We start from the raw sequence: 27,875 nt of genomic DNA on the forward strand, positions 1-27,875 counted from the left end.
AATTAGACGCAAGTTTCATAGTTCAGGTCATTAGAGACGCAGCAATACCAAATATGTCATATAAGTAGCATTGTTTTATGCATATACCTACTTAGAATATTATTTTTTTAAAAAACTGATTTAAATTACATGTGGACCTAAACGAAAGAAAGCTGAACTGCTAAGGGCCCCTTCACATGAAGTTTACGCTCCGTGTATTCTGTACATTTTACACGTGTAAAAATACACGTGTAAAATGTAGTTAGCCATTGAGTTCAATGGCATGTTCGTATAACGCGCGTCTTTTTGCGCGTACGTGCAGACGCGTGCGCAAAAAGACGCACATTATATGAAAAAGCCATTAAACTCAATGGCTAACTACATTTTAAACGTGTATTTTTACACGTGTAAAATGAACAAAATGAGCGGAGCGTAAACAGAATACATGGAGCATAAACTCCGTGTGAAGGGCCCTAAAACAGCAGTGACGCTAGGTTCACACCTGCGTTCAGCACTCCGTTCTGTGCTTTCCGTCTTCTACATGAAAGAAGACGGAAAGCACAGACCCGGTCCGGCCGTGAGCGTTTTATGCTCTCTGCCACGAAATCGTTTTTTTTTTCATCCGGACACAGAGTACTGCATGTCCGACTCTGTGTCCGGATTAAAAAACCCGGTTTCGCGGCAGTGAGTATAAAACGCTCACCGCCGCACATCTTTCTCACCCATTCAAATGAATGGGTGAGAAAGAGTCCTGCAGGTTTCCGTATCCTGCCCGTTTTGTGCAGGAAATGGAAACCTGCATAACGGAGTGCCAGGCGCAGATGTGAACAAGCCCTTACACGTACACTGGCGGATCCCATTGACTATATTGGGGTCTGCCGTGAAGGACCTTTCTCTGTGCCGATTTCTGGCGGCTTCTGTGACGGAGTCAAGCAGTGTTCAACTTGAAGCTGTGGTCGCAGCACACAGCACAAAGGAATCGCAGGCTGATAATCTTTAATTGTGTAATAGGAATCACAACTAAAGTCGCCATGTGGACCTAACCTAATTTTAGATCTGTTGCCTATTGCATTTGTTTCGTTCACAGCAAAGGACAGAAGACTACACTCTTCTGCATGTCAAAAAAATTAACATAGACCTTACAAAACAGACTATAATTGTAGTGTGAATAACATCATATAGAACACTTGATAAACAAGATCTTCAAACCAGTTATCTAAGCTGCAGATCAGAAACATACAAACCTTGCCACAACCAGGAGGACCCCAAAGTATGAAGGACGGGATGTCATTGGCTTGGAGCAGGGCTCTGAGCATAGTGTTCTCTCCAAGAATTTTGTTCTGACCCATGTAATCCTCTAACGTACATGGTCTCATTTTGTCAGCCAGAGGTTTCCCATCTAATCTCTCTGACAAGTTCTTCTCTTTCGGGTTGTTCCTGGACTGTGTCTGATGGTTCTGAAAATGTTCTCCACTAACAGAGGTGGCATTTAGATTCTGCTTTGTCTCTGTTTTCTTAAAGGACGCTACAGAAAAGAAAGGAGCCTTAGATGGCGTATCTTGAGAAACCACGTCACTGACTTTGTGCTTATGGAATAGAGGAAAGCTGGTGGTTCCCGGTGGCGAACCTGGGCAAAGCGAGCCGTCATTGGTGTCACCCTGCAGGGAGGAAAGGCGTCTCTTCTTAGCTGTAACTCCACTTGAAGTTTGTAGGCAGGTGTCAAGATGTTTATTGATCTCATAAGATGGTACTTCATGGGCACAAACTGGGCATGCCACTGTGCTAGCTTCACTGTCATGTTGTGATGCCCTAGTTTCCTCTGCCACATGTTCCATACTGCACAAGCACCAGGCCAAGCAATCCTATAAACTAAACTCAGAGCAATGAGGGTGTAGCACAGCGCAGGTCTGCAATACTGATATGCACAATACTAAGAGCACTGCACTTATTACACACAGCACATAGGAGGAGAATACATATACATAGTACAGCCGTCACTCACTGCCAGAGACGTGCCTGCAGCAATGCTATGAGAGGAGGCCGGGGATGTAGACACTGCACGGAGCTGCTTCCCGCCTCATCTATAGGGTCACGTGACTAGAGTGGAGTTGCTCCTGGTAGGTAGATGTCACAGGAAGGGGCGTGGCTTCTCAGAGGAGGGCGGAGTATTGGCCATCACTGCTCTGTGCTGTATAGAGGAAGCCGGAGCCGAGCACATGGAGCTGGAGAACAGAAAGTAGAGAGGATTGTCTTGTGGTAATGGAGGATGGAAGGGGAGAGACAGGTTTGTTTTACATGAGACGGCATGTTGGATGAAGCGGAGAGAGTGATGTAGTTACATGGGATTGCACGTTGGATGAGGCTGAGGTAAGGAAGTAGTTACATGGGACTGCACGTTTGGATGAGGCTGAGGGGAGAGAGTGATGTAGTTACATGGGACTGCACGTTGGATGAGACTGAGGTAAGGCAGTAGTTACATGGGACTGCGCGTTTTATGAGGCTGAGGAAAGGAGTGATGTCGTTACATGGGACTGCACGTTGGATAAGGCTGAGGGGAGAGAGTGATGTAGTTACATGGGACTGCATGTTGGATGAGGCTAAGGGAAGGAGTGATGTAGTTACATGGGACTGCACGTTTGATGAGGCTAAGGGAATGATTGCTGTAGTTACGTGGGAATGCACATTGGATGAGGCTGAGGGGAGAGAGTAATTTAGTTACGTGGGACTGCATGTTGGATGAGGCTGAGGGAAGCGAGTGATGTAGTTACATGGGACTGCATGTTGGATGAGGCTGAGGAGAGAGTGATGTAGTTACATGGGACTGCACGTTGGATGAGGCTGAGGTAAGGAATGAAGGAGTTATATGGGACTGCGCGTTGGCTGAGGGGAGAGAGTGATGTGGTTACATGGGACTGCACGTAGGATGAGGTAAGGAGTGATGTAGTTACTTGGGACTGCACGTTGGATTAGGCTGAGGGAAGCGAGTGATGTAGTTACATGTGTATGCATAAATATTCTGCACTGCTCACTCTCCAACCCTGCAGTGATCACTAGCACCAAACTGATGGTCATTGCTGTATAAAGAGGTTACCCACAATGCAGGGACTCCTTCAGAGCAAGAAGAGTCCCTGCACTAGATGGGGGCGAATCTTAAGACATTACTTTTCTGTGTGTCATAACCCAGTGTAAACTCTTGACTGTGACTCCTGCACTTGGGTTTAGTTGTGGTCAGGTTATGACTGCAATTAACTCTTTCTAGTGCATGAGTTAGCAATTTTAACAAATGTCAGGGTCACTTTACTCTCCCTGTATAGCAGGTGTAACTCTAAGGAAGATTAGGGGTCAGCAACCTTCGGCACTCCATCTGCTGTGAAACTACAACTCCCAACATGCTGCATTCACTTCCATGGGAGTTCCAAGAACAGCAGAGCCAGTATACATGCTGGGAGTTGTAGTTTTACAACAGCTGGTGTGCCGAAGGTTGCCTACCCCTGCTTTATTTGTATAGCAGGCTGTCTGTGTTTCCCCCCCCCCATCCCCATATATTCATTAGTACAACCTGTCTCCCGAAGACCACCAAGTGTGCCTGGTGAGCTGTATTCACCACTGACTCCCCCAACCTCCTGCAGTCAGTGATTCCATCTAAGTGATTGAATTGCTGATTAACCAAGAAGGGGTTAATCACAAGCTTGACATGACTGGTTAAGGCCCCACGTAGAACCTGTACCAAAAAAAACACTGTTGGAAAAACAGCAACACATCGGGGTTCTTCCTGTAGCGCTTTGTACAGGTTCCCTCTGTGGACTTTCTGCTTTAATTATGCCAATAGGGAAGCCGCTGCCGCCGGTGTGTCCTGGGGTATATAACTGGCATGCTCCAATTTCCAAACCCATATCCGCTGCATGTATTTTACCGTAAAATGGGATTGGGGGGGGGGGGTTCTGCCACATTTCTTCCTCGATGTTTAAGTGATGGGCGCCTGCCTCAAGGAGTTATCCACTTTCTCAGGGTAGGCCATCAATATTAGACCTGCAGGGGAACCCCAACACGTGGAACCCCTGCATATCTCCGGTACAGAGATTGTAATGGCGCATCGCTGCGATACCTACACTCACCACTACAGTTTGTACAGCACCAGAGATCTGCCGGGGCCCCCGCACATCTAATACTGATGGTCTATCCTGAGGTACTATCCTTTCAGTAGGAGGAGGCCTCACATACTGGTTCTCCATTTAATAAAAAAGAAGGTCACTGGACTAAATTTGTGGCTAGATTCACATCGGCTGCAGAAATCGGCAGAGAGAAAAGTTCTGCACGGAGGATTGTTCTCTCTGCCCCTTTCAGTATGGAAACGGCTGACCCCATTAAGTCAATGTAGTCCACTGGTGTCCATGAGTAACTGATATTTTAGCGATCTGGCTTTTCATCATTTAGGTCACCTGACAGATTTAAAGAGGACCTTTCACCTGGGGCACATGCGGTGTAATACACCGCTAGAAAGCCAACAGTGTGCTGAATTCACGTTCTGTGCCCCGGTGAAGAGCTATCGGTGCCGGTACCGTAGCTCTTCACTGTCAGAAGGGTGTTTCTGACAGTCAGTCAGGGACGCCCTTCCTCAAAGTAGCGTCTATAGCACTGTACTGTGCGAGCGGTGAGGAACGCTTCCTCCCCTCCTGATAGTACTCGTCCATAGACATCAACGTGGGGCGGTAAACAATACCCCCTGCTCTCACAGTACAGTAGATGCTACTGTGAAGAAGGGCGTTCCTAACTGACAGTAAGAAACACCTTTCTGACACTGAAGAGCTACGGTATCGGCACTGATAGCTCTTAACCGGGGGCACAGAATGGGAAAGCCGATAGTGCGTTGAATTCAGCACACTGTAGGCTTTCTAGCGGTGTATTACACTGCATGTGCCCCAGGAGGTGAAAGGTCCTCTTTAAACAATGTAGAACCTGGCGCACATGTGATCCTGTCTTTACTCTAGTAACCCCATCACATGAGACGACAGTGGCTGGTTTATTCCATGAAAGCAGGTAATACTAGACCGGGACAGGTAAGTTGGTGGAAGGGATGGGGTTGATAGACTACGTTGGTAACTAGTGGAGGTTGGTTTTTGTTTTTTAAATGGATAATGAGGATTGTGCTGATGGTTTTATTTCAATCAATAAAATATATATTTTTTAAAATGTATGTTTGTTTTATTAATATTACTGTAGACGGAGCTTATCATAAGATATAGGTCCTATACTGAATAACCTATAGAGAATATACCCAGACCATGAACTTACCTATAGCAACTACAGAATATACCCAGACCATGAACCTACCTGCAGCAACTCCATTCTAGTCAGTTCTGTAGTGAGACAGCTAGAATGGAGTTGCTGTAAGGAGGACCTACCTATAGCAACTGCAGAATATACCGAGACCATGAGCCTACCTGCAGTAACTATGTACAGATAAATCAGGCGCACAATGATACGTCAGAATTTAGCTCTATATCAGTTATTAATTGCCACATATTTCCATTATCACAAGAAAGTGGCCAAGTTATAATAAACACATAAAGCTGCGGTGTCAACGCCCTGTTCAGACCATATGGCAAATATATATATAAATAAACTATATATATGTAATATATATAGGTATATCTATACACTCACCGGCCACTTTATTAGGTACACCATGCTAGTAACGGGGTTGGACCCCCTTTTGCCTTCAGAACTGCCTCAATTCTTCGTGGCATAGATTCAACAAGGTGCTGGAAGCATTCCTCAGAGATTTTGGTCCATATTGACATGATGGCATCACACAGTTGCCGCAGATTTGTCGGCTGCACATCCATGATGCGAATCTCCCGTTCCACCACATCCCAAAGATGCTCTATTGGATTGAGATCTGGTGACTGTGGAGGCCATTGGAGTACAGTGAACTCATTGTCATGTTCAAGAAACCAGTCTGAGATGATTCCAGCTTTATGACATGGCGCATTATCCTGCTGAAAGTAGCCATCAGATGTTGGGTACATTGTGGTCATAAAGGGATGGACATGGTCAGCAACAATACTCAGGTAGGCTTTGGCGTTGCAACGATGCTCAATTGGTAGCAAGGGGCCCAAAGAGTGCCAAGAAAATATTCCCCACATCATGACACCACCAGCCTGAACCGTTGATACAAGGCAGGATGGATCCATGCTTTCATGTTGTTGACGCCAAATTCTGACCCTACCATCCGAATGTCGCAGCAGAAATCAAGACTCATCAGACCAGGCAACGTTTTTCCAATCTTCAATTGTCCAATTTCGATGAGCTTGTGCAAATTGTAGCCTCAGTTTCCTGTTCTTAGCTGAAAGGAGTGGCACCCGGTGTGGTCTTCTGCTGCTGTAGCCCATCTGCCTCAAAGTTCGACATACTGTGCGTTCAGAGATGCTCTTCTGGCTACCTTGGTTGTAACGGGTGGCTATTTGAGTCACTGTTGCCTTTCTATCAGCTCGAACCAGTCTGGCCATTCTCCTCTGACCTCTGGCATCAACAACGCATTTCCGCCCACAGAACTGCCGCTCACTGGATGTTTTTTCTTTTTCGGACCATTCTCTGTAAACCCTAGAGATGGTTGTGCGTGAAAATCCCAGTAGATAAGCAGTTTCTGAAATAATCAGACCAGCCCTTCTGGCACCAACAACCATGCCACGTTCAAAGGCACTCAAATCACCTTTCTTCCCCATACTGATGCTCGGTTTGAACTGCAGGAGATTGTCTTGACCATGTCTACATGCCTAAATGCACTGAGTTGCTGCCATGTGATTGGCTGATTAGAAATTAAGTGTTAACGAGCAGTTGGACAGGTGTACCTAATAAAGTGGCCGGTGAGTGTATATATGTAATTGTATATATATATATATCAGTGCCATATGTATATATGTCCAGGAATGTGTTTTTCCCATATTTTTATTGATAATCATATATATATACAGTATATACACAATGTCTCTCTTGGCCAGTTATGGATCCTCCCTTATAGACACTCCACTCTAGCTGTTTCTGTAGTGAGGTGACTAGATTGGAGTTTCTGGCGGTAGCTCCTATTAGCAACTCCATTCTAGTCACTTCAGTCCTGAATAGTCTACATTGGAATTGATTCTAGCAGGTCCTCCCTCCAGCAACTCCAATCTAGTCACCTCACTAGAGAATTGTCTAGATTGGAGTTGCTCCTGGTAGGTCCTCCTTACAGCAACTCCATTCTAGAACGTTCACTAGTGAGGTGACTAGATTGGAGTTGCGGGAGGGAGGACCTACCAGCCTGCTGTCTGTGGCCGCTCTCCTTCCTCTTCCTCCTCAGCCGGTCATGTGGTGCCGGCTAACCTGAGCACTATGAGAGATGAAGTCCCGGCTCAGTCTCCTGGTCCCTTGCCCGTCCTGTGACAATGCACAATAGGTTACTACTGACTAGCGGCCATGTCAGATAATGCTGAGGAGCTGGAGCTGCACATTGTATGGTGACACTGCCTTTCTATACAGAAAAGGGGATCTGTAAAGTTTTGTACTAAACTCCATGGAACAGTTTGGTCACAGATTCTTTATACATTGTCAAGCAGTGCTAGTGACCACGAGGGTATATGCCTACCTAACAACTTTCGAAAAGCCGAAAGAGGGACAAAATATGCGGCGCGTGCGGCAAACAGCTCCGCCCACTTTTATGTTGACTCCGCCTATTCTCATTCATTTTTCATGTGTCCCCACACAGTATAATCCTCCTACAGTTACCTGTAAATTATATTCCCCCATCTCTTCCCCCAGTTTCATGTCCCCCCATTTCTGCCCCCAGTTTCATGTCCCCCCCATCTCTGACCAGTTTCATGTTTTCCCATCTCTGACCACAGTTTCATGTCCCCCCATCTCTGCCCACAGTTTCATGTCCCCCATCTCTGCCCCCAGTTTCATGTCTCCCCCATCTCTGCCCCTAGTTTCATGTCCTCCCCATCTCTGCCCCCAGTTTCATGTCCTCCCCATCTCTTCCCCCAGTTTGATGTCCCCCCATCTCTGCCCCTAGTTTCATGTCCCCCCATCTCTGACCACAGTTTCATGCCGTTCTTCCCCCCTTCATCTGCCCCAGTGTCATGCCGTTCCCCCCCTTCATCTGCCCCAGTGTCATGCCGTTTCCACCCCCCCCATCTGCCCCAGTGTCATGCTGCCCCCTCTTTCATCTTCCCCCAGTTTCATGTGTCCCATACATTATGTTCCCCTCAATGTTTAACACAAACAAATACTTATACTCACCTTCCAATGCTCCCCCGCAGCTCTCTCACTCCACTCACATAGTTGTAGGCCTTATGTGATGTTATCACATCGCGCCTACACATGCAGAAGCTGCAGCGGTAAGGCAGGAGTTGATACCGGGACATACCTACCGCTGACTGGGACCGTGGGACAGAACACCGAATTCCTGATAAATATTTGGACAATGACACAATGACACAATTTTCGCGAGTTGGGATCTGCATGCCACCACATTGGTTTTGAAATGAAACCTCTACAACAGAATTCAAGTGCAAATTGTAACGTTTAATTTGAAGGGTTGAACAAAAATATCTGATAGAAAATGTAGGAATTGTACACATTTCTTTACAAACACTCCACATTTTAGGAGCTCAAAAGTAATTGGACAAATAAACATAACCCAAACAAAATATTTTTATTTTCAATATTTTGTTGCAAATCCTTTGGAGGCAATCACTGCCTTAAGTCTGGAACCCATGGACATCACCAAACGCTGGGTTTCCTCCTTCTTAATGCTTTGCCAGGCCTTTACAGCCGCAGCCTTCAGGACTTGCTTGTTTGTGGGTCTTTCCGCCTTAAGTCTGGATTTGAGCAAGTGAAATGCATGCTCAATTGGGTTAAGATCTGGTGATTGACTTGGCCATTGCAGAATGTTCCACTTTTTTGCACTCATGAACTCCTGGGTAGCTTTGGCTGTATGCTTGGGGTCATTGTCCATCTGTACTATGAAGCGCCGTCCGATCAACTTGGCAGCATTTGGCTGAATCTGGACTGAAAGTATATCCCGGTACACTTCAGAATTCATCCGGCTACTCTTGTCTGCTGTTATGTCATCAATAAACACAAGTGACCCAGTGCCATTGAAAGCCATGCATGCTCATGCCATCACGTTGCCTCCACCATGTTTTACAGAGGATGTGGTGTGCCTTGGATCATGTGCCGTTCCCTTTCTTCTCCAAACTTTTTTCTTCCCATCATTCTGGTACAGGTTGATCTTTGTCTCATCTGTCCATAGAATACTTTTCCAGAACTGAGCTGGCTTCTTGAGGTGTTTTTCAGCAAATTTAACTCTGGCCTGTCTATTTTTGGAATTGATGAATGGTTTGCATCTAGATGTGAACCCTTTGTATTTACTTTCATGGAGTCTTCTCTTTACTGTTGACTTAGAGACAGATACACCTACTTCACTGAGAGTGTTCTGGACTTCAGTTGATGTTGTGAACGGGTTCTTCTTGACCAAAGAAAGTATGCGGCGATCATCCACCACTGTTGTCATCCGTGGACGCCCAGGCCTTTTTGAGTTCCCAAGCTCACCAGTCAATTCCTTTTTTCTTAGAATGTACCCGACTGATGATTTTGCTACTCCAAGCATGTCTGCTATCTCTCTGATGGATTTTTTCTTTTTTTTTCAGCCTCAGGATGTTCTGTTTCACCTCAATTGAGAGTTCCTTTGACCGCATGTTGTCTGGTCACAGCAACAGCTTCCAAATGCAAAACCACACACCTGGAATCAACCCCAGACCTTTTAACTACTTAATTGATTACAAGTTTACGAGGGAGATGCCTTCAGAGTTAATTGCAGCCCTTAGAGTCCATTGTCCAATTACTTTTGGTCCCTTGAAAAAGAGGAGACTATGCATTACAGAGCTATGATTCCTAAACCCTTTCTCCGATTTGGATGTGGAAACGCTCATATTGCAGCTGGGAGTGTGCACTTTCAGCCCATATTATATATATAATTGTATTTCTGAACATGTTTTAGTAAACAGCTAAAATAACAAAACTTGTGTCACTGTCCAAATATTTCTGGCCCTAACTGTATATGCATGTACGATTTTGCAGTTTGGTGCATTTTCCTAATCGTGCCAAGAACAGTACGTTTTCTTTTGCCAACTTTTGTGCCCTCGGGGTATGTTCACACATTGGAATTTGAAATGTTGAGGAACCAGGTGTTGGTTTTCTTCCTCGGGTTTGTATGCTGCTTAACCTTAAGCCCGGTTCACATCTGCATTCAGGAAGTCCGCTTAGGGACCCCCGAACAGAATACTAAACGAATTGACAAGTGATGAGCACTGAAAGCACATGGACCCCATAGACTATAATGGGTCCGTGTATTTTCCACGCAGTCTGTGCATGAGTCATGTGGAGAGAAAAGTAGTTCATGAAGTACTTTTTCCTCCTGCTGACTTATGCAGACAGCACGTGGAAAACACACGGACCCCATTATGATCTATGGGGTCCGTGTGCTTTCATAAGGTCACCACTTGTCAATGCATTCAGTATTTCGTTCGGGGGGTCCCTAAGCGGACTTCTCCAATGGAATAGCGAAAGCAGATGTGAACCAGGCCTGAAGCATTTTTCTCTCCACATGATTCATGCGGACACCAAGCGGAAACCACACGGACCCATTATAGTCTATAGGGTGCAGGTGGTTTCTTAGATAACCGTTTTTTTTAATGCGTATAGGTTTCCGTTCGGGGGGAGTCCCCAAGCGGACTCTCCGAACGGAATACTGAATGCAGATGTGAACTGGGCCTAAGATCTTTCCTTATTCTTTCTTTGGACAGAAATAGAAGACCATCTGTTTATTTTCATCTTCATTCACTTCAGTGTTAAAAAAAAAAAAAAAAGTGAATGTGGTAACAGTTAGTTATTCTCTCGGGCTAAGAAGTGGATACCCAAAAGAGTGGAGTTAAACTGACTCAAACTGAAGGGAAAAAAAATACCCTTTTGTCCTGCTGTTTTGATCCTTGGATGGATCAGAGCAATGGAGAAGAGGATATGAGTGTGAACATGACCTTGGCGCTAAGACGCTAATATTCATCAGCATCTGAAACAAGTTAATAACATTTTCAAGGTGGACTTCCAACTGCCTACAGATCTAGGATACAAACTTCAGTTATCAATGGATCTTAAAGGGAGTCTATCACCAGAACCCATCAACCTAGCACCACAGGTAAGGGCGGGTTCACACCAGTGCCCGATCTCTGTTATGCAGATTTCCGTTTTCTGTCGGCAGAAGACGGAAACCAGCATTCACTGTCTGCGGGTGAGTGCCCGTAAGCATCTTCTGCTCTCCGCGGCGAAACCATTATATTTTTAACCGGACAGAAAGTCCTACATGTCCAACTTTGTGTCCGGTTAAAAAAAAACGGTTTCACTGCGGAGAGCAGAAGACGCTCACGGGCAGACACTTTTCAAACCCATTCAAATGAATTGGTTTTAAAATTGCCTGCTGGTTTCCGTCTCCTGTCCAGTTTCTCGGGCAGGAAACGGAAACCTGTAAAACGGAGGTCGGGCACTGGTCTGAACCTGCCCTAAACAGTTTAGAGTCACCTAATTCAAACAGTGTTTTCCTTTTGTGAATTGCTGCCTCAATTGCTGAGATATCACCTTTTTTTTGTCAATATTCAATTGATGCCCTTTGGAGCCCCTTGTTGCTCCAAAGAGATTATTTGTATCTTGATAAAAAAAATAGTGATATCTCAGTAACCAAAGCACAGTTTGATTCAGAAGATCCTAAAGGTGTCTGGGATATTACCATATAGGCCCAAAGCCTGTGCTAGCACTACCATACAAGCCCAAAGCCTGTACTAGCAGTAACAGCCTGGTACCATACAGGCCCAAAGCTTGTGCTAGCAGTTACATGCTATTACTACTAGCACAGGCTTCTGGCCTATATGGTACTGCTAGCACAGGCTTTGGGCCTATACGGTAATATCCCAGACCATGTGACGTCTGGGACATTACCATATAGGCCTGAAGCCTGCTAGGATTAACATCGGATCCCGGAAAGGTGAGTAAAACTGTTTATTATGTTCCCTCACCTACCCTGGGGCTCTAATTATTATACTCGGGGGTCTGAAAAGACCCCCGAGTATAATAATAGTGGTAGTGGGATTATGGCCTGGGCCCGGGCCTTCTCACTGCCCCCCGCGGCCTATAGTACAAAGAGAAGCGGGGTTGGCAGTGAGCAGTGCCGGGGAGGTTGGTAAATAGGCCGTTACCTGCTGGGGATACTCCAGCAGGTAGTGGCCTATTATAAAACAAAAAAAAAAAGTTATTTAACTTACCGATCTCGCCGCTGCCGCCTCCTCTTCACCCAGCAGTAAGACGTCTGTGTCTCAGCGTAGGCAATGTGATGACTCCACCTATGCTACGACGCAGACATCTAAACCAACCCAGGTCGCTCTCCTGCTTTAGTTTAGGCAAAAAAAGTTTTTAAAAAAATCGCCAGGGCTACCGCCCCCCTCTGGAGCGCCGCCTTTTTTTTTTTTTTTTTGTATCGGTTGCCTCACTCGCCTCATTAGAGGTGCGGCGCTGTACATGTACTTTGACATATACATATTGGAAAAACATCAGCCAAACTTGCTGACTGTAGCAGGAAGGAAAACCCTCTAGTATGCATAGAAGTGTCTGGACTTCCCCAAAATTGGATGTTCTTGAGAAGAAGTATCCGGCATATTGGATTTCAACATGTCAAATCTATATATATTCTCAATGTCATAGCGGGGGAAAAACTCAAAATAGCCAAATGGCGATATTTTCAACACTTTGCCACCTAAAAAAAATTTGAATAAAAGTGAATAAACTATCAGACCTTCCCCCAAATGGTATAAATAAAAATTACATCTTGTCCCATATAAAAAGATGCCTTACCTAGCTCCATAGGTGTAAATATGAATAAGCTTCAGGTGTACAGAACATGGCGACACTACCGTATATACGCGAGTATAAGCCGACCCGAATATAAGCCGAAGCCCCTAATTTCACCACAAGAAAATGGCAAAACTTATTGACTCGAGCATAAGCCAAGGGGGGGGGGGAGGAATTCAGCAGCTACTGGAAAATAAAAATTAAAATGGTCCGAGTTTTTGGGTGCAGTAGTTGCTGGGAATGGGGAAGGGGTATTTTGGTCGTCTGTCTGCCCCTTCCCTGAGCTTGAGGACTGGGGTTTTTTTCCCCCACTTGGAATTCAGCCTGGCTGAATATAGGGTATCTGCAGTGCTCCTATTAACCCCTTCCCGACGGAACAGGAGAACTGCAGATACCCTATATTCAGTAGACCGGGCACTTTCAGACACAGGGATACCTAATGTGTTTCACAGTAATTTTCTACTTTTATATGTATGCTAAGGAAAGGAGTGATTTAGAACTTTTATTTATTTTATTTTTTTATTTTTTTAAAAAACTTCTTGTTTTTTCACTATTTTATGGGAGACTCTATACATTACTATTACAGCTGGTCATAGATTCCCACCCCCCAAAAAAATTAAAAAAATTATATATATATATATATATATATATATATATATATATAATTTTTATTTATTTTTTTTTTGCTTGACTCGAGTATAAGCCGAGGGGGGCTTTTTCAGCACTCGACCTATACTCGAGTATATACGGTATATATATTTGTTATCACCGTGATCACACAGACCCACTGACCCACAGAATGCAGGTTTTTGTCATTTTTACCACATAGTAAATGCTGTAAAAGTTAAACCCATATGAAATTATGGCAAATGCGTTTTTTTTCCAATTCCACCTTATTCAGAATTTTATTTTACAGCTTCCCAGTACATTGTACTGGAAATTGAATGGGGCTGTTACAAAGTGCAATTTGTCCTCCAAACAATAAGCCATCATGTGACTCTGTGAATCGGAAAAAAAAATGGCTCTTGAAAGATGGGGAGGAAAAAACAGATAAGCAAAAACTAAAATTGTATACATACCATAAGCATGACATCAACGGAATAGGGGCTAAGTACAAAACATATAATCAATTCCCTCTGTATGAGTCCAACATCTTGTGTATTCCTATGCCAAACTAGATAGACAAAACAGAATTTATTATATTCTAATATAATATATATAATATATTTAATATATTCTAAATTTATTCTAAAGAATAGTAAGAAATTTAAACAAGAATATACAAAGCATAAATTGCCTTTATGCAATGATTAACAATCAACTCAGAATATTGAACCTGGGAGAAAGCGTTGTTGGGTTGGGGTTAAGTGAAATATTAGTGAATGGTATTGTTTTCTAGCTGTAACACTAGACCAGATAAAGCTGCCTGGCGTTCTTGTATTCAATTTTATTTTCAACAGCTGAAGTCCATGATATAGTTTTACAGAGATGAGTGGATTTACAATGTTTGTGGATATTAGTACCAGATTCACATTTTTAGGAGCGATCACACACTGTTGGAATAAACCTCTTGGTACCCTTACTGATATGTTTTCTCCATATCTTGTCATCAGCTTTGGACAGATGAATGAATCTTGGCAGTGTCACTATGATGCCACGTTTCTCCACTGATTGATGACAGTTTTTCATGACACATCATGTCAAATATTTTATGCATGTCTACTGATCAGTAACTTCCAACAATTTAATCCTCCACATGTTATACAAGCACTTTACAGGCAAGCGACACCTTATTAAGATGCAGCCAATATAGAATAGCTGATCTTTATCTGAGGAGGATTTACTTTTAGAGTGTGTTTATGGCTAAGGCCCCATATAGAGAAGTGTTTTTCATTGTGATTACCTAGAGTTTTCCTCTGTGGACTTTCTGCCTCTATTATACCTATACAGAAAATGCCAGCTTTTCCCACAGGTACAATTGACATGCTTCGATTTTTAAAAATGCAAATGTTTTTGAGAACGCAGCTTTTCCACTGCAGATTTTTTTTCTGCAATGTGTGTGGATTAGCCAGAATCCTATCCACTTTGCAGGTACTGTCAAATGCAGTGTTTCTTTTTTCCCTGAGTTTTCACAATGTGGGGCCTCAGCCAGTGGCGTAACTAGGAATGGCGGGGCCCCGTGGCGAACTTTTGACATGGACTGACACCGACGCTGAAGACCTCGACCAACCCCCTCCTACGCATTCCTGCGCGCTCTATTATGCAGTATTATCCCCCATAGTGGCCCCTGCACACAGTATTATCCCCCATAGTGGCCCCTGCACACAGTATTATCCCCCATAGTGGTCCCTGCACACAGTATTATGTCCCACTGTGGACAATCATAAACAATTATTATACTCTGGGGTCTTTTCAGACCCCAGAGTATAATAATCGGAGACCCGGGGGAGAAAAACATTTTAAAAAACTCTGTTACTCACCTATCTCCCGTCTCCTACGCTGTCAGCCTCCGAAGTAGTCGATCTTCAATGACGTCAGACGTCACATGACCCGGGACGCAGGCCGGGGTCATGAGACGTCAGACGACTAGGCCGAAGCCTGCCAGGATCCGAAAAGACCCCCGAGTATAATGATAGTAGCGGTAGCGGCTGTCATCGGGCCCCTAATGTCTCGGGCCCGGTGGCAGCTGCCTCTGCTGCTATGGTGGTAGTTACGCCACTGGCCTCAGCTTAAATGTTCAGGTTTTCAGATGCAGCTTTTGAAGCCAAACAAGGAGTGGGATGGAAAATGAGACAAATTGCACATGTACTTTATACTTTCACTCCCGTTAAAATCCATTCCTGATTTTGGCTTCAAAACCTGCATCTCTAAAACCTGAACATGTGAACACCCACATTGATGTCATGTTTACAGATGTTGTCCACAAATTTCGAAGACTCTGATGTCCGCCACCACTGTCCGATCTATCATACGTGGTACCTTTGCTGGTGGAAGAATTGTGCCGCACATGTCCGCTTAAGACAATCAGCGGCCACATGAAAGGAACCAGTGCCATTTGTGAGAGACGTCACCTGTTCATTTCCTGTGACCTCTGATTAGCCCCAGCAGTCACATGGAGCACAGAGTACTCTCGCCAGCAATGGTATGGTATTTGGAGGGGCCACACGGTGGCTCAGTGGTTAGCACTGCAGCCTTGCAGCGCTGGCGTCCTGGTGTTCAAATCCCGCCAAGGGCATAAAACCATCTGCAAGGAGTTTGTATGTTCTCCCCATGTTTGCATGGATTTCCATCCCATATTCCAAAAAAGACATACTGATAGGGAAAAAATGTACATTGTGAGCTCTATGTGGGGCTCACAATCTACATTAAAAAAAAAAAAAAAAAATGGTATGGTATTTGCTGGACTGGACAGTGGTGGCACCAGGGACAGAGGAGTATTATTTTTTCATGCTTCCCTGGCCTCCTCCCTGAGTCCTGAAATCCATGGACAACCCCTATAACCCCCTCCCTGTGCTACACTCACACTTTCACAGGATTGTACGGCATAGGCTCCCCCTTGTGGTGACTGCACCTCGCCTGACTCTGAATTTCTGTTGGCGATCGTTGCAGCTAATGAAATGTTGCTGTCTTATATGAAATAAGCTCTCTCTAATAGTAATTGCGGTCTGCAATAAGTTACTATGTTTTCTGACATCATCTCTCTCTAGTGGTGACAGTGACATGTTATTATATTCTATGGAGTAGGCTCCCTCTAGTGATGTCTGCTGCTCTCTCTAGTGGTCACTGTAGCCGGATACATCTTCCTGTCTGACTTGGTTTAGGTGTGGTGTGGTTCGCTGTGCTCTTGTGACCAGTGATATGTTATTTTCTGTGGCATTGCCTTCCTCTGGGGGTGACAGTGACATGTTATTTCATAGCATGACATAGGCTCCCCCTTGTGGTGTCTGTTAACTGCGACCTGTTACTGTCCTATAAGAGGTAGACATGGCTTCTCTGGCTCTGCTCCCGCCTTGCCTCTTGCTTTTGTTTTTGTTTTGTTTTTTTTACATATTTACCTTAAATTCTGTGTTTTACTGTGAATGTCTCAAACCTCAAACCTGTATATTTGTTTGTTGTTGACCCTCTTCAGGGTGGTTTACTGTTTCCTTTTATTTGGAGGTCGATTTATGTGGTTTGTACCCTGTTTGTTTTTTTTGGTTATAAATAAAGAATTTATAAAAATAAATAAATACATTGATTAATACAGAGACTGCCTTATTGTTGTCATTAAATGCTGTGTCAGTAGGAGAATGAGAGTGGTGGTCATATGAAACACACAATAATGGCAGCTTCAGATGTCTGTGGAAAGAAGCACCTGTCATACAGGTTATGTTCTCAAGGGAGAACAGTTGCCACTGCCTTATTCCCCTCTACCTCTAAAGAGAGAGTTGTCAGACACTGGATTCCAAATGGCCAACTGATAGCAAGAGCCATGGTAGTGGAGTAGACGCAGTATATGGAGCTAGAGCAAGACATGGCCATCTACTGTGTAGTGGTTGTGCCAAGTTACTGTAACTCCGCTCCCATTTATTTGAATGGGAAGTGATCTGCAGTAACCCAGCACAGCCACTAGTGATCAACAGATGGGAGCCCAGTATTACATTATCACCTATCCACAGGATAAATGTTATTTGTGGAGAAACCCCCTTCAAAAACCTACAATTCATGTAAAATATTTTTTTTTCTTTTAAAATAATTTTTGACTCTTAATCTTCCAAAGAACTAGAATGCCTGAGTTTAAGATTCATCATATGCATTAAATATAATACATGTATGTACTAGTATTGTTCCATGTCATTGGCTAGTACTATATATCTTGAGTACACATCTGTCATCTTCAATCCTGTATGGGTCTAGAAAGGAAGGTGAAATTTGACAAAGTATCTGCAATTTATAATTTTTATTAATTGACTTTATTTATATTCATAACTCTTATGCGATGACAAATAATAGTCCCTACAGATGTATATACTGCCTTAGTCATATAATAATACATCATGAGTCAAGTTAGAGCCTTAAATGCACTTTATAGAGAGTAGGATTACTTGTCAGACACACTCGGGTCCATTTTCATCATTGAGAAAGCACCATGTTCTTTTTAGCCATTGCAGTCCTGCCAAGTCATGTCACATCTACTTGGTTACCCTCAACTGTATCTGTTTGTTTTACTGCATTGCAAACTAGGTCAGAGGTAAACACAAGGAAATGTTCCTGTCAAAATCAAAACCCCTAACCTTGCACATTATTAAAAGTCAGCCCTCATTATCAGATTTTTATGTCATGGCCGCGGGGAGTGTGACCGGGCTCGGCAGGGTACAAGGCCCGTGGCCAGCTGGAAATGGCCGGAGCCCCAAATCACTATATAAGCAGTCAGGGAAAGTCTGCTTCACCGGCCGCTATACATATTGTGAATGAAAAGGGGGCCCGGCGACATTTTCAATCAATGCTAGCCCAAGGGAGGTGCCTTAAAATAAAAGTTATACTCACCTTTCCTGGGCTCAGCGTCCTCTCCGGTCCTCTTCTGTCATGTGACTGAAACCTGTGATTAGGCCCCAAAAGTTTGCACCTGGGCCTACAAGACGTTTGTTATGCCACTACCCAACAGATTAGCTTTTTAAAGAGGGTATGGAGTTCAGGTGAGCGCCAGCCTCTTCACTGAATACCAATCACAGCACAATATATTGCGTAGGCATGGTGCTTGGTATTGCAGAGCGGCACATCTGGCCACACAAAAAGATGCTTTATGCATTCCTGTACATGGAAATTTTGAAAATTTAGGGGTGTCAGAATATGGCAACTCCAAAACATTTTTTCGTTTTGCACAGTTTTGGATTTTTTTTTTAAGGGATTAAAACAAAAAAAATTGAATTGTTCCAACCTATAAAATACAGGTGGCATGTCATTTTGGCTGCACAGTGACCGCAGTAAAAACAACGATCAGTAGGCTGTGTTCACATGAAGGAATTTGCTGCGGATTTGGGGGGGGGGGGGGGGATTTTGCACCTAGATCCGGGGCAGTTTCCTCCCGGAAGAGTTTGCAGAAGGATGTGGAAAAAAGAAGCGTCCTGCTCAATCTTGCCGAGGTGTCCGCAGCTCGAGACTCCCTGCAGATTAGGTCCATTCATCCAGGCCTAATGAGCAGTGGGATGCACTACATCAGCATCCTGTAGCAGCTAGACTGTGGCGAAAATGCCGGCGGCGGAAAAGAGGAATTCCTCTTCATTTTCCGCCAAGTAAACATACCCCAAAAATGTGGCACCAATGCAGTTGTTCTCCAATTCCCACCATTCTGACCATTTTTTTTTCCATCTTCACAGTACATCATGCAGAATATTATATTGTACCATTAAGAACTACAAAAAGTACAATTTAAAAGTCCAATAAGCCCTCATATGGCTCTGTAAACGGAAAAATAATACAGTTAACAGGAGTTAAATGAAAATGAAATCTGCCCTAGTTTTTGGCAAAAAATACATATGGAAGACAATACTCTGTATGGTACATTTGGTACCTTGGCACCGTCATTGACATATCCTATTGATATAGCAACTCTGTGTCCCTGAAACTGCCAGTCAGACATAAATAGCTATGTACTAAACCTCTTGTTATGCTAGTGTCGATTACATCTAAGTGATTGATAGATATCAGTCAAATAAACCTCGTACAGACGGAACATATTTGGAGATTTATAGAAACCTGGATGGGTATTTGCTTGTCAGGCTGTAGAACAGAATCTCCCTTTCCTATCTCTGGACTGACATTCTGTAAGAAAGAAGAGAATGCCAAAGCCTAACGTCTGAACTCGATGGACCTTGTGTCATCTTTCAGTCTAACTTGCAGTGTAACTAAATTCCATGCCTGTCTAAAGATCTAACTGATATCTTTATGCCAGTATCAGTGAATGAGATGAAAATGTACTTAGCCGAGTAAAGAGGAATAAATGAATGTTTAACTTCAGCCTCTCATACATTTACAATGATTATATCTGTAACTGGCAGTTCTGAAGTGCACTGGACTGACTCTGTGTACACAAGTATATGCACTTTATTTGGACATGATAGTACAGTCAATCAGATCACACAATGTGACAAGGTTAGGCCGGGGCCCCATGTATCATAAACACCACAATTTGGCCGTGGCATCTTAATGTACCTGGCTAATCCCATCCACACATTGCAGAAAAATATTCGGAACAGAAATGCTGCAATTTCAAAAGTCGCAGCATGTCAATTATACCTGCGGAAACACCAGTGGATTCTGTATAGGTATAATAGGGAGAGAAAGTCTACAGAGGAAAACTCTGCAGATTCTCTGTCAAAAAACTGCAGAAAAAACATGATGCACTTCCGCCGAGGTCTTTTCCACAGCACTTTTTTGCTGCAGCTCTCTATGGGGGGCCTTATCTTTAAAGGGGTTTTACAACATTCTGTAAATTCATGTAATACATGAAGCATCATATAATAAGAAATTATGCAGCTTTCTGTTCTATTTGGTAAAGCAACCTTGAATGGAAATATTTATGGCTTGCATTGATAGATTTAAAGAGGACCTTTCCCCACCTCCAGTGGTTCCAGAGCAGTGGAAATATTTTCTCTAACTTCCACCATTAGAGCAATCAGTGCAGTTAGTTAATTAGACTTTTTAGTGTCAAGTGGGCGGTTCTCAGGCCAGGTAATTTGAGGAATAAGTATCAATATGACCATATAATGTTGCTTAAATGTTTGTGAATACATCAGGATTGTCTGTATTTCTGCATAAATGTGACTCTTCATACAAGTCCTAAAAGTAGATAAAGTGAACCAAGTGAAACAAGTGCGTCTAAAATATTAGACTTGGTCATTTATTTATAGAAGAAAATGATCCAATATCACATAACTGTGAGCGACAAAAATATGTGAACCTGTAGGATTAGCAGATAATTTAATGGTGAAATTAGAGACAAGTGTTTTCAATCAGTGTAACTGGTTGACCTGTTTTATTTGGGATGGTGACAGATGATCTACCTGGATGTAGCCATAGCTGCATCCAATCCCCGGGCACCAATGCTTTTACTTCAGCTGGATTTTATTACTGGCCGCAGAGTTTTGCTCTTACCACATGGCCAGTGAGTAAATCCAGTTGAAATTAGTCAGTGCCTTCACTTACAGAGAAGTGAAAGCACAAGAGGCCATGTGCAGGTACACCACTCCACCTGTCATCAGGGCCAGTTTTAGGCAAAGTGTGGCCCTGGGCAAAATTAAAAGTGGGGCCCCACTTTTACTTATATACAAACAACACCATTGTCTTCCAGTGAAAACCCCTTTAATAATGCTTCTTTTCTGCCCCCCAAACAGTAATAAAACAACCCCATTTTCCCACAAACAATTCAAATGACCACCTTTGTACCATGTAATAGATTTTTTGCGCCCAGTCATCAGTTATTATAGGGTCTCTTATAAATAATAGCTTCTGCTTATAAATAATATTACACCCTTATCAGTAATAGCTTCCTTATAAATGATAAATAGTGCCCTGTATCATTAATATTCCTCATTAACTGTAATAGTTCCCCCTTATCAGTAACAATCACACCGTAAAAATAATACTGCTCCCTTATAAATAGTCCCCCCTTATTAATAATAGCTTTGTTATAAGTAATAGTTTCCACTTATAAATAATAGTCCCCATTATCACTAATAGCCCCCTTTATAAACAAGCCAACTTAACAATTAAACCTCCCTTATAAATAGTTCCCTTCTTGTAAATAATAGCTCCCCCTTATAATAGATGCCTTATATATAATGCTTTCCCCCTTTTTATAATCCTCTAATAAATACTTCCTCCCTTATAAATAGCCCGTCTTATAAATAATAGCCCCCTGTATATATAATTTTCCTTTATAATAGCTTCTTCATGTTTAACAGTTTCCCCCTTATATATAGTAACCCACCCTATATATAATAGTCCCTCACTTACAAATAAGAGCCCCTTACATATAATAGTTCTCCCTTATACACTGTCGGACTGAAAGGCCTTAGGCCCACCATAGTAACTTGTTATGGGTCCCCCCACCAAAAAAAAATAACTTCCTGCTAATAGCTGACACCACGGCTTCTTCACTGAAGTCTTACATGTGCTGACTATCTGGTGTTACGATGACCGAGTAAAATCAGCCCCTATAGTACTGTGCAAGCCCCAATAGCTCCATGGCAGGTTTATAAACAGTACTGTATGGGGAATGACATGACCATGGAGCACTACACATATGTGCAAGATTATAGTGAGAGAGCTGTAATACATACATAGCACACAGGGCCCTCCACAGTTTCCCGACATGGTATTTAGTGCTCCACAGTGGCCCCACACAGTATGAAATGCTCCCCTGAGCCCCCTCATAACGACCCCACATGGTATATAAGTCTCCACACAGTATAATATGCTCCCCAGAGCCCCCACACAGTATATTACTCCTTAGTGGCCCCAGACAGTATCCCAAGCAGCTCCGTACTATAAAATTTTCTCCACACAGAATAATATGCACCCCACAATGCCCTCCCAGAATAACGCTCCACAATGGCCTCCACATAGTGTAATATACTCCTCAGAGGAGTTACCCATGTATAATGCTCCACAGTGCCCCCCCCCCAGTATAATGCTCTACAGTAATCCCACAGATATACAAACACAAAACTGGAACAGGCCAGATGGTTATCGACACTCAACATATCCAACTACAGGTTCAAGTAAAAAATATATACCTTTATTAACACAATGTTAAAAATTATATACATCAATATAGAGAAATACACATATACTGGACAGATGCAAAACACCGTATAAAACAGTACACATAGATGAATCTTAGTGAAATAGTATTGCACATATATATATAGTATCTTACTATATATATATGTGCAATACTATTTCACTAAGATTCATCTATGTGTACTGTTTTATACGGTGTTTTGCATCTGTCCAGTATATGTGTATTTCTCTATATTGATGTATATAATTTTTAACATTGTGTTAATAAAGGTATATATTTTTTACTTGAACCTGTAGTTGGATATGTTGAGTGTCGATAACCATCTGGCCTGTTCCAGTTTTGTGTTTGTATATCTATGTTTGTGGTTTAAGACATGCTAGGTTTGAAGGGCTTAATGAGGGAGGGAGGTAGGATTGAATTATGATGGGTTATACCTATTCCTCCAATAGACGTGCTATACTTTTGGTATAAGTAATCCCACAGAGTATAATGTACTCCAAGAAGCCCCATATAATATAGTACACGCCACATGCTCCCCACACTGCATCTTTCCCTTAGTATAAAGCTCCACAGTGGTTTACTGTATAATATGCTCCTCAGAGGGCCCCCTAGTATAATGCTCCATAGTGCTCTCCCCAGTGGCCCCATACAATGTAATATGCTCCCCAGAGCATCCATGCCCAGTATAACGGTCCACAGTGGGCCACACCCAATATTATATGCTCCCCAGAAGGCCCTCTAGTGTACTGCTTCTTTGTCCCTCCCAATTAATTCTCTACAGTTGCCCCACACCATATAATATGATCTCCAGAAGGCCCTCCCAGTACAATGCTCCACAGTGACCCCACACAATATAGCATGCTCCACAATGGTCTCCACACAAAAGCAGTAGGGAGGAACATAGGATACATACCTGTGGTAGGTGGTGTAGTCTAGTCTGAGGTTTAAATGGCATTCCATGAGGAGAGGGGTTATAGAAGCTCACTTTAGTGGATTTATTTTTTTAATTGTCAGGCAATGTAAGCTCCCTCTAATGGATGAAGTTATTATGTCCTGAAGTAATGTAAATGGTTTATGTGGGATTCTTCTAGTGATTAGTGTGGATATGGCTAGTAAGATGGACTGATATGGTGTGGTAGATGGGGACAGAATAGGAAAGATGGGAGAAATACGGAATAAAAGAAAAACAAATTGAAAAATGTATTGGAAAATTAGAAAAATGAAGCAATACAAAACACGGGTATCACATAGAGTATCTCACCGATAAATGTTTGACAACTGTCAGTATTTGTGGGTGGACTAAAAGACATTTCATAGAATTAGGTTGTATTACCTTTAAAGTAAACATGACATAGGCAAGTGAGGTCATTTATTGTAAATCAAGATGCAAATCATATTCTCTCTTTAATCCCTTTGGTAAGTGTCCCCCAGGTGGTGAATCATAAATCATATCACTAAAAGAGAGCCCTGATGTAAAGTGAATTAATGGTTCTCTGGAACCATACTCTTATCTGGAAGCAGAGAGGTCCAAATGGTATATGGTAGAGGTTTCATAGGTGCAAAACACCGATAAAGCATCCACTCATACACTTAATAAGGTGGTTTTAATATTATGGCTGACCAGTAGAATATATATTGCTAAATATTTTGAAAATGCCAAATTAGCAATAATAAAGTATATTATAGTAAATCATATATATTACATTTTTGTTTTCTTTTTTAGGCAAAGCAACAAAGATCTTGAAAATCAAAAAAGTACATTATTTGTAGATGAAAAAATGGATAATAATCAGACCCCTCAGGACAATTGTGACCTAAATGGCAGTATCTGTATGTCACTGAAACTTCTGCGAATGGATAGTGTGGACTTGTGCTGTACCAATAAGAAAACTGAGGAAATTTCCCACTTCCATAAAGTCATGAAATGTGTTTGGGAAGAAAATGACACAGAATTTGAAGAAGACACGGACAGTGAAGAGGTAGAGTATATACATCTACTGAATGTAATACTTGATTATATTTATACATGTGATTTATTCAACAGATATATAGCTTTAGGCTAGGCTTGTCCCAGGTTTGGATCCTGGTAAAACATTCTGTTTTTGGTTTTTTCTGTATCATAAAAAACAAAATGCACATTAAAAAAAACAAACAAAAATAATTCAACAGGATGATTATCCTGTATCATCCTATTGCCATAGACATGCATGGTACAAAAAAAAATCAGTACCTATAGGATACTGTTGTTCAAAATGACAGAAGAAAGAGATCATCTTCATTGATAAAATTGATAAAGGGAAAGGGAAACAAACACTTACACACATGACAGAAGGTCCATTGAAAACCTATAAACCTGTTCATGGATCCATTAAAAAAAAAAATGGTAACATCTAGCGGATATGATCCTCTTCTAAATATCTGGTTTGACTTTAATCCACTCCTAAGGGCGTTGTCTAAGTAGGCTCCCTGGTAGTCACTCTTTAATCCCCATATGGAGATGTGAATTTAGCTGTGGGGTAATCACCAAGCAAGCAGGCCAAAAAAACGTTGGTGCAAAGAAACATTGTACTGTAGTCTTTACTAGAGATGAGCGAACAGTGTTCTATCGAACACATGTTCGATCGGATATCAGGGTGTTCGCCATGTTCGAATCGAATCGAACACCGCGTGGTAAAGTGCGCCAAAATTCGATTCCCCTCCCACCTTCCCTGGCGCCTTTTTTGCACCAATAACAGCGCAGGGGAGGTGGGACAGGAACTACGACAACGGGGGCATTGAAAAAAATTGGAAAAAGTCATTGGCTGCCGAAATCAGGTGACCTCCATTTTAGACGAATAGTGGATTTCAAATCCGGGTCATATGAGAATGTGAACTTTGTGACTATGAGACAGGGATAGCTGTACAGGCAGGGATAGGTAGGGATAACCTTTATTTAGGGGGGAATGTTATTAAAAATAACTTTTTGGGGCTCTATCGGGTGTGTAATTGTGATTTTTGTGAGATAAACTTTTTCCCATAGGGATGCATTGGCCAGCGCTGATTGGCCGAATTCCGTACTCTGGCCAATCAGTGCTGGCCAATGCATTCTATTAGCTTGATGAAGCAGAGTGTGCACAAGGGTTCAAGCGCACCCTCGGCTCTGATGTAGCAGAGCCGAGGCTGCACAAGGGTTCAAGCGCACCCTCGGCTCTGATGTAGGAGAGGCGAGGCTGCACTTGAACCCTTGTGCACCCTCGGCTCTGCTACATCAGAGCCGAGGGTGCGCTTGAACCCTTGTGCACACTCTGCTTCATCAAGCTAATAGAATGCATTGGCCAGCGCTGATTGGCCAATGCATTCTATTAGCCCGATGAAGTAGAGCTGAATGTGTGTGCTAAGCACACACATTCAGCTCTACTTCATCGGGCTAATAGAATGCATTGGCCAGCGCTGATTGGCCAGATTACGGAATTCGGCCAATCAGCGCTGGCTCTGCTGGAGGAGGCGGAGTCTAAGATCGCTCCACACCAGTCTCCATTCAGGTCCGACCTTAGACTCCGCCTCCTCCAGCAGAGCCAGCGCTGATTGGCCGAATTCCGTACTCTGGCCAATCAGCACTGGCTAATGCATTGTATTGGTGTGATGAAGCAGTGCTGAATGTGTATGCTTAGCATACACATTCAGCTCTACTTCATCGGGCTAATAGAATGCATTGGCCAGCGCTGATTGGCCAGAGTATGGAATTCGGCCAATCAGCGCTGGCTCTGCTGGAGGAGGCGGAGTCTAAGATCGCTCCACACCAGTCTCCATTCAGGTCCGACGTTAGACCGCCTCCTCCAGCAGAGCCAGCGCTGATTGGCCGAATTCCGTACTCTGGCCAATCAGCACTGGCTAATGCATTGTATTGGTGTGATGAAGCAGTGCTGAATGTGTATGCTTAGCATACACATTCAGCTCTACTTCATCGGGCTAATAGAATGCATTGGCCAGCGCTGATTGGCCAGAGTACGGAATTCGGCCAATCAGCGCTGGCTCTGCTGGAGGAGGCGGAGTCTAAGATCGCTCCACACCAGTCTCCATTCAGGTCCGACCTTAGACTCCGCCTCCTCCAGCAGAGCCAGCGCTGATTGGCCGAATTCCGTACTCTGGCCAATCAGCACTGGCTAATGCATTGTATTGGCGTGATGAAGCAGTGCTGAATGTGTGTGCTTAGCACACACATTCAGCTCTACTTCATCGGGCTAATAGAATGCATTGGCCAATCAGCGCTGGCCAATGCATTCTATTAGCGTGAACTGAGTTTGCACAGGGGTTCTAGTGCACCCTCGGCTCTGCTACATCAGATTGCTACATCTGATGTAGCAGTGCCGAGTGTGCATCAGATGTGTAGTTGAGCAAAACTGACTCAGCACTGCTAAGTCTCTGCATTCGCATAGGAATGCATTGGCCAGCCTTCGGCCAATCAGCGCTGGCTCTGCCGGAGGAGGCGGAGTCTAAGGTCGGACCTGAATGGAGACTGGTGTGGAGCGATCTTAGACTCCGCCTCCTCCAGCAGAGCCAGCGCTGATTGGTCGAGTTCCGTACTCTGGCCAATCAGCACTGGCCAATGCATTTCTATGGGGAAAAGTTAGCTTGCGAAAATCGCAAACTGACAGGGATTTCCATGAAATAAAGTGACTTTTATGCCCCCAGACATGCTTCCCCTGCTGTCCCAGTGTCATTCCAGGGTGTTGGTATCATTTCCTGGGGTGTCATAGTGGACTTGGTGACCCTCCAGACACGAATTTGGGTTTCCCCCTTAACGAGTTTATGTTCCCCATAGACTATAATGGGGTTCGAAACCCATTCGAACACTCGAACAGTGAGCGGCTGTTCGAATCGAATTTCGAACCTCGAACATTTTAGTGTTCGCTCATCTCTAGTCTTTACTGGTGGTTACACATACTCTATTGCACAGTAAACTAATATATTTATCGCTGACCACATGAGTTGGAATCCCCCCACTGAAATTGTCCCACTATTGACCCTTTAGCATCTGAATTATCAAGTGAAACCATAATTCATCTGTAAGCAGTATACACTTTGTTTTGCTAGATGAGCACAATCCCGTGTAGTGGCCACTGAGTTATTATAGGTACCCTATGTAAATTTGGGATTATTGCTCGATCTGCTGTGCACCTTTTAGTGCGGTATCGCTCTA

The 27,875-nt window shown here is 43.3% G+C and overlaps 2 protein-coding genes across 2 annotated transcripts in view; one reads left to right on the top strand and one right to left on the bottom strand.

The window, feature by feature from the left end:
* WRNIP1 (WRN helicase interacting protein 1) overlaps positions 1–2,022 on the bottom strand; it is a 59,791-nt gene extending 57,769 nt beyond the window's left edge. Inside the window, exon 1 of the mRNA XM_075270754.1 lies at positions 1,224–2,022. Within this exon, the coding sequence (XP_075126855.1) occupies positions 1,224–1,814 (591 nt within the window). The 5' untranslated portion in view covers positions 1,815–2,022. The remainder of the gene's footprint in view (positions 1–1,223) is intronic.
* Positions 1–27,875, top strand: part of MYLK4 (myosin light chain kinase family member 4) — a 123,166-nt gene that overhangs the window by 17,949 nt on the left and 77,342 nt on the right. The window contains exon 2 of the mRNA XM_075270747.1: positions 24,420–24,675. Coding sequence (XP_075126848.1) covers positions 24,420–24,675 — 256 coding nt within the window. The remainder of the gene's footprint in view (positions 1–24,419; positions 24,676–27,875) is intronic.

This window comes from Leptodactylus fuscus, chromosome 4, assembly GCF_031893055.1.
Source record: "Leptodactylus fuscus isolate aLepFus1 chromosome 4, aLepFus1.hap2, whole genome shotgun sequence".
Classification (NCBI taxonomy): Eukaryota; Metazoa; Chordata; class Amphibia; order Anura; family Leptodactylidae; genus Leptodactylus; species Leptodactylus fuscus.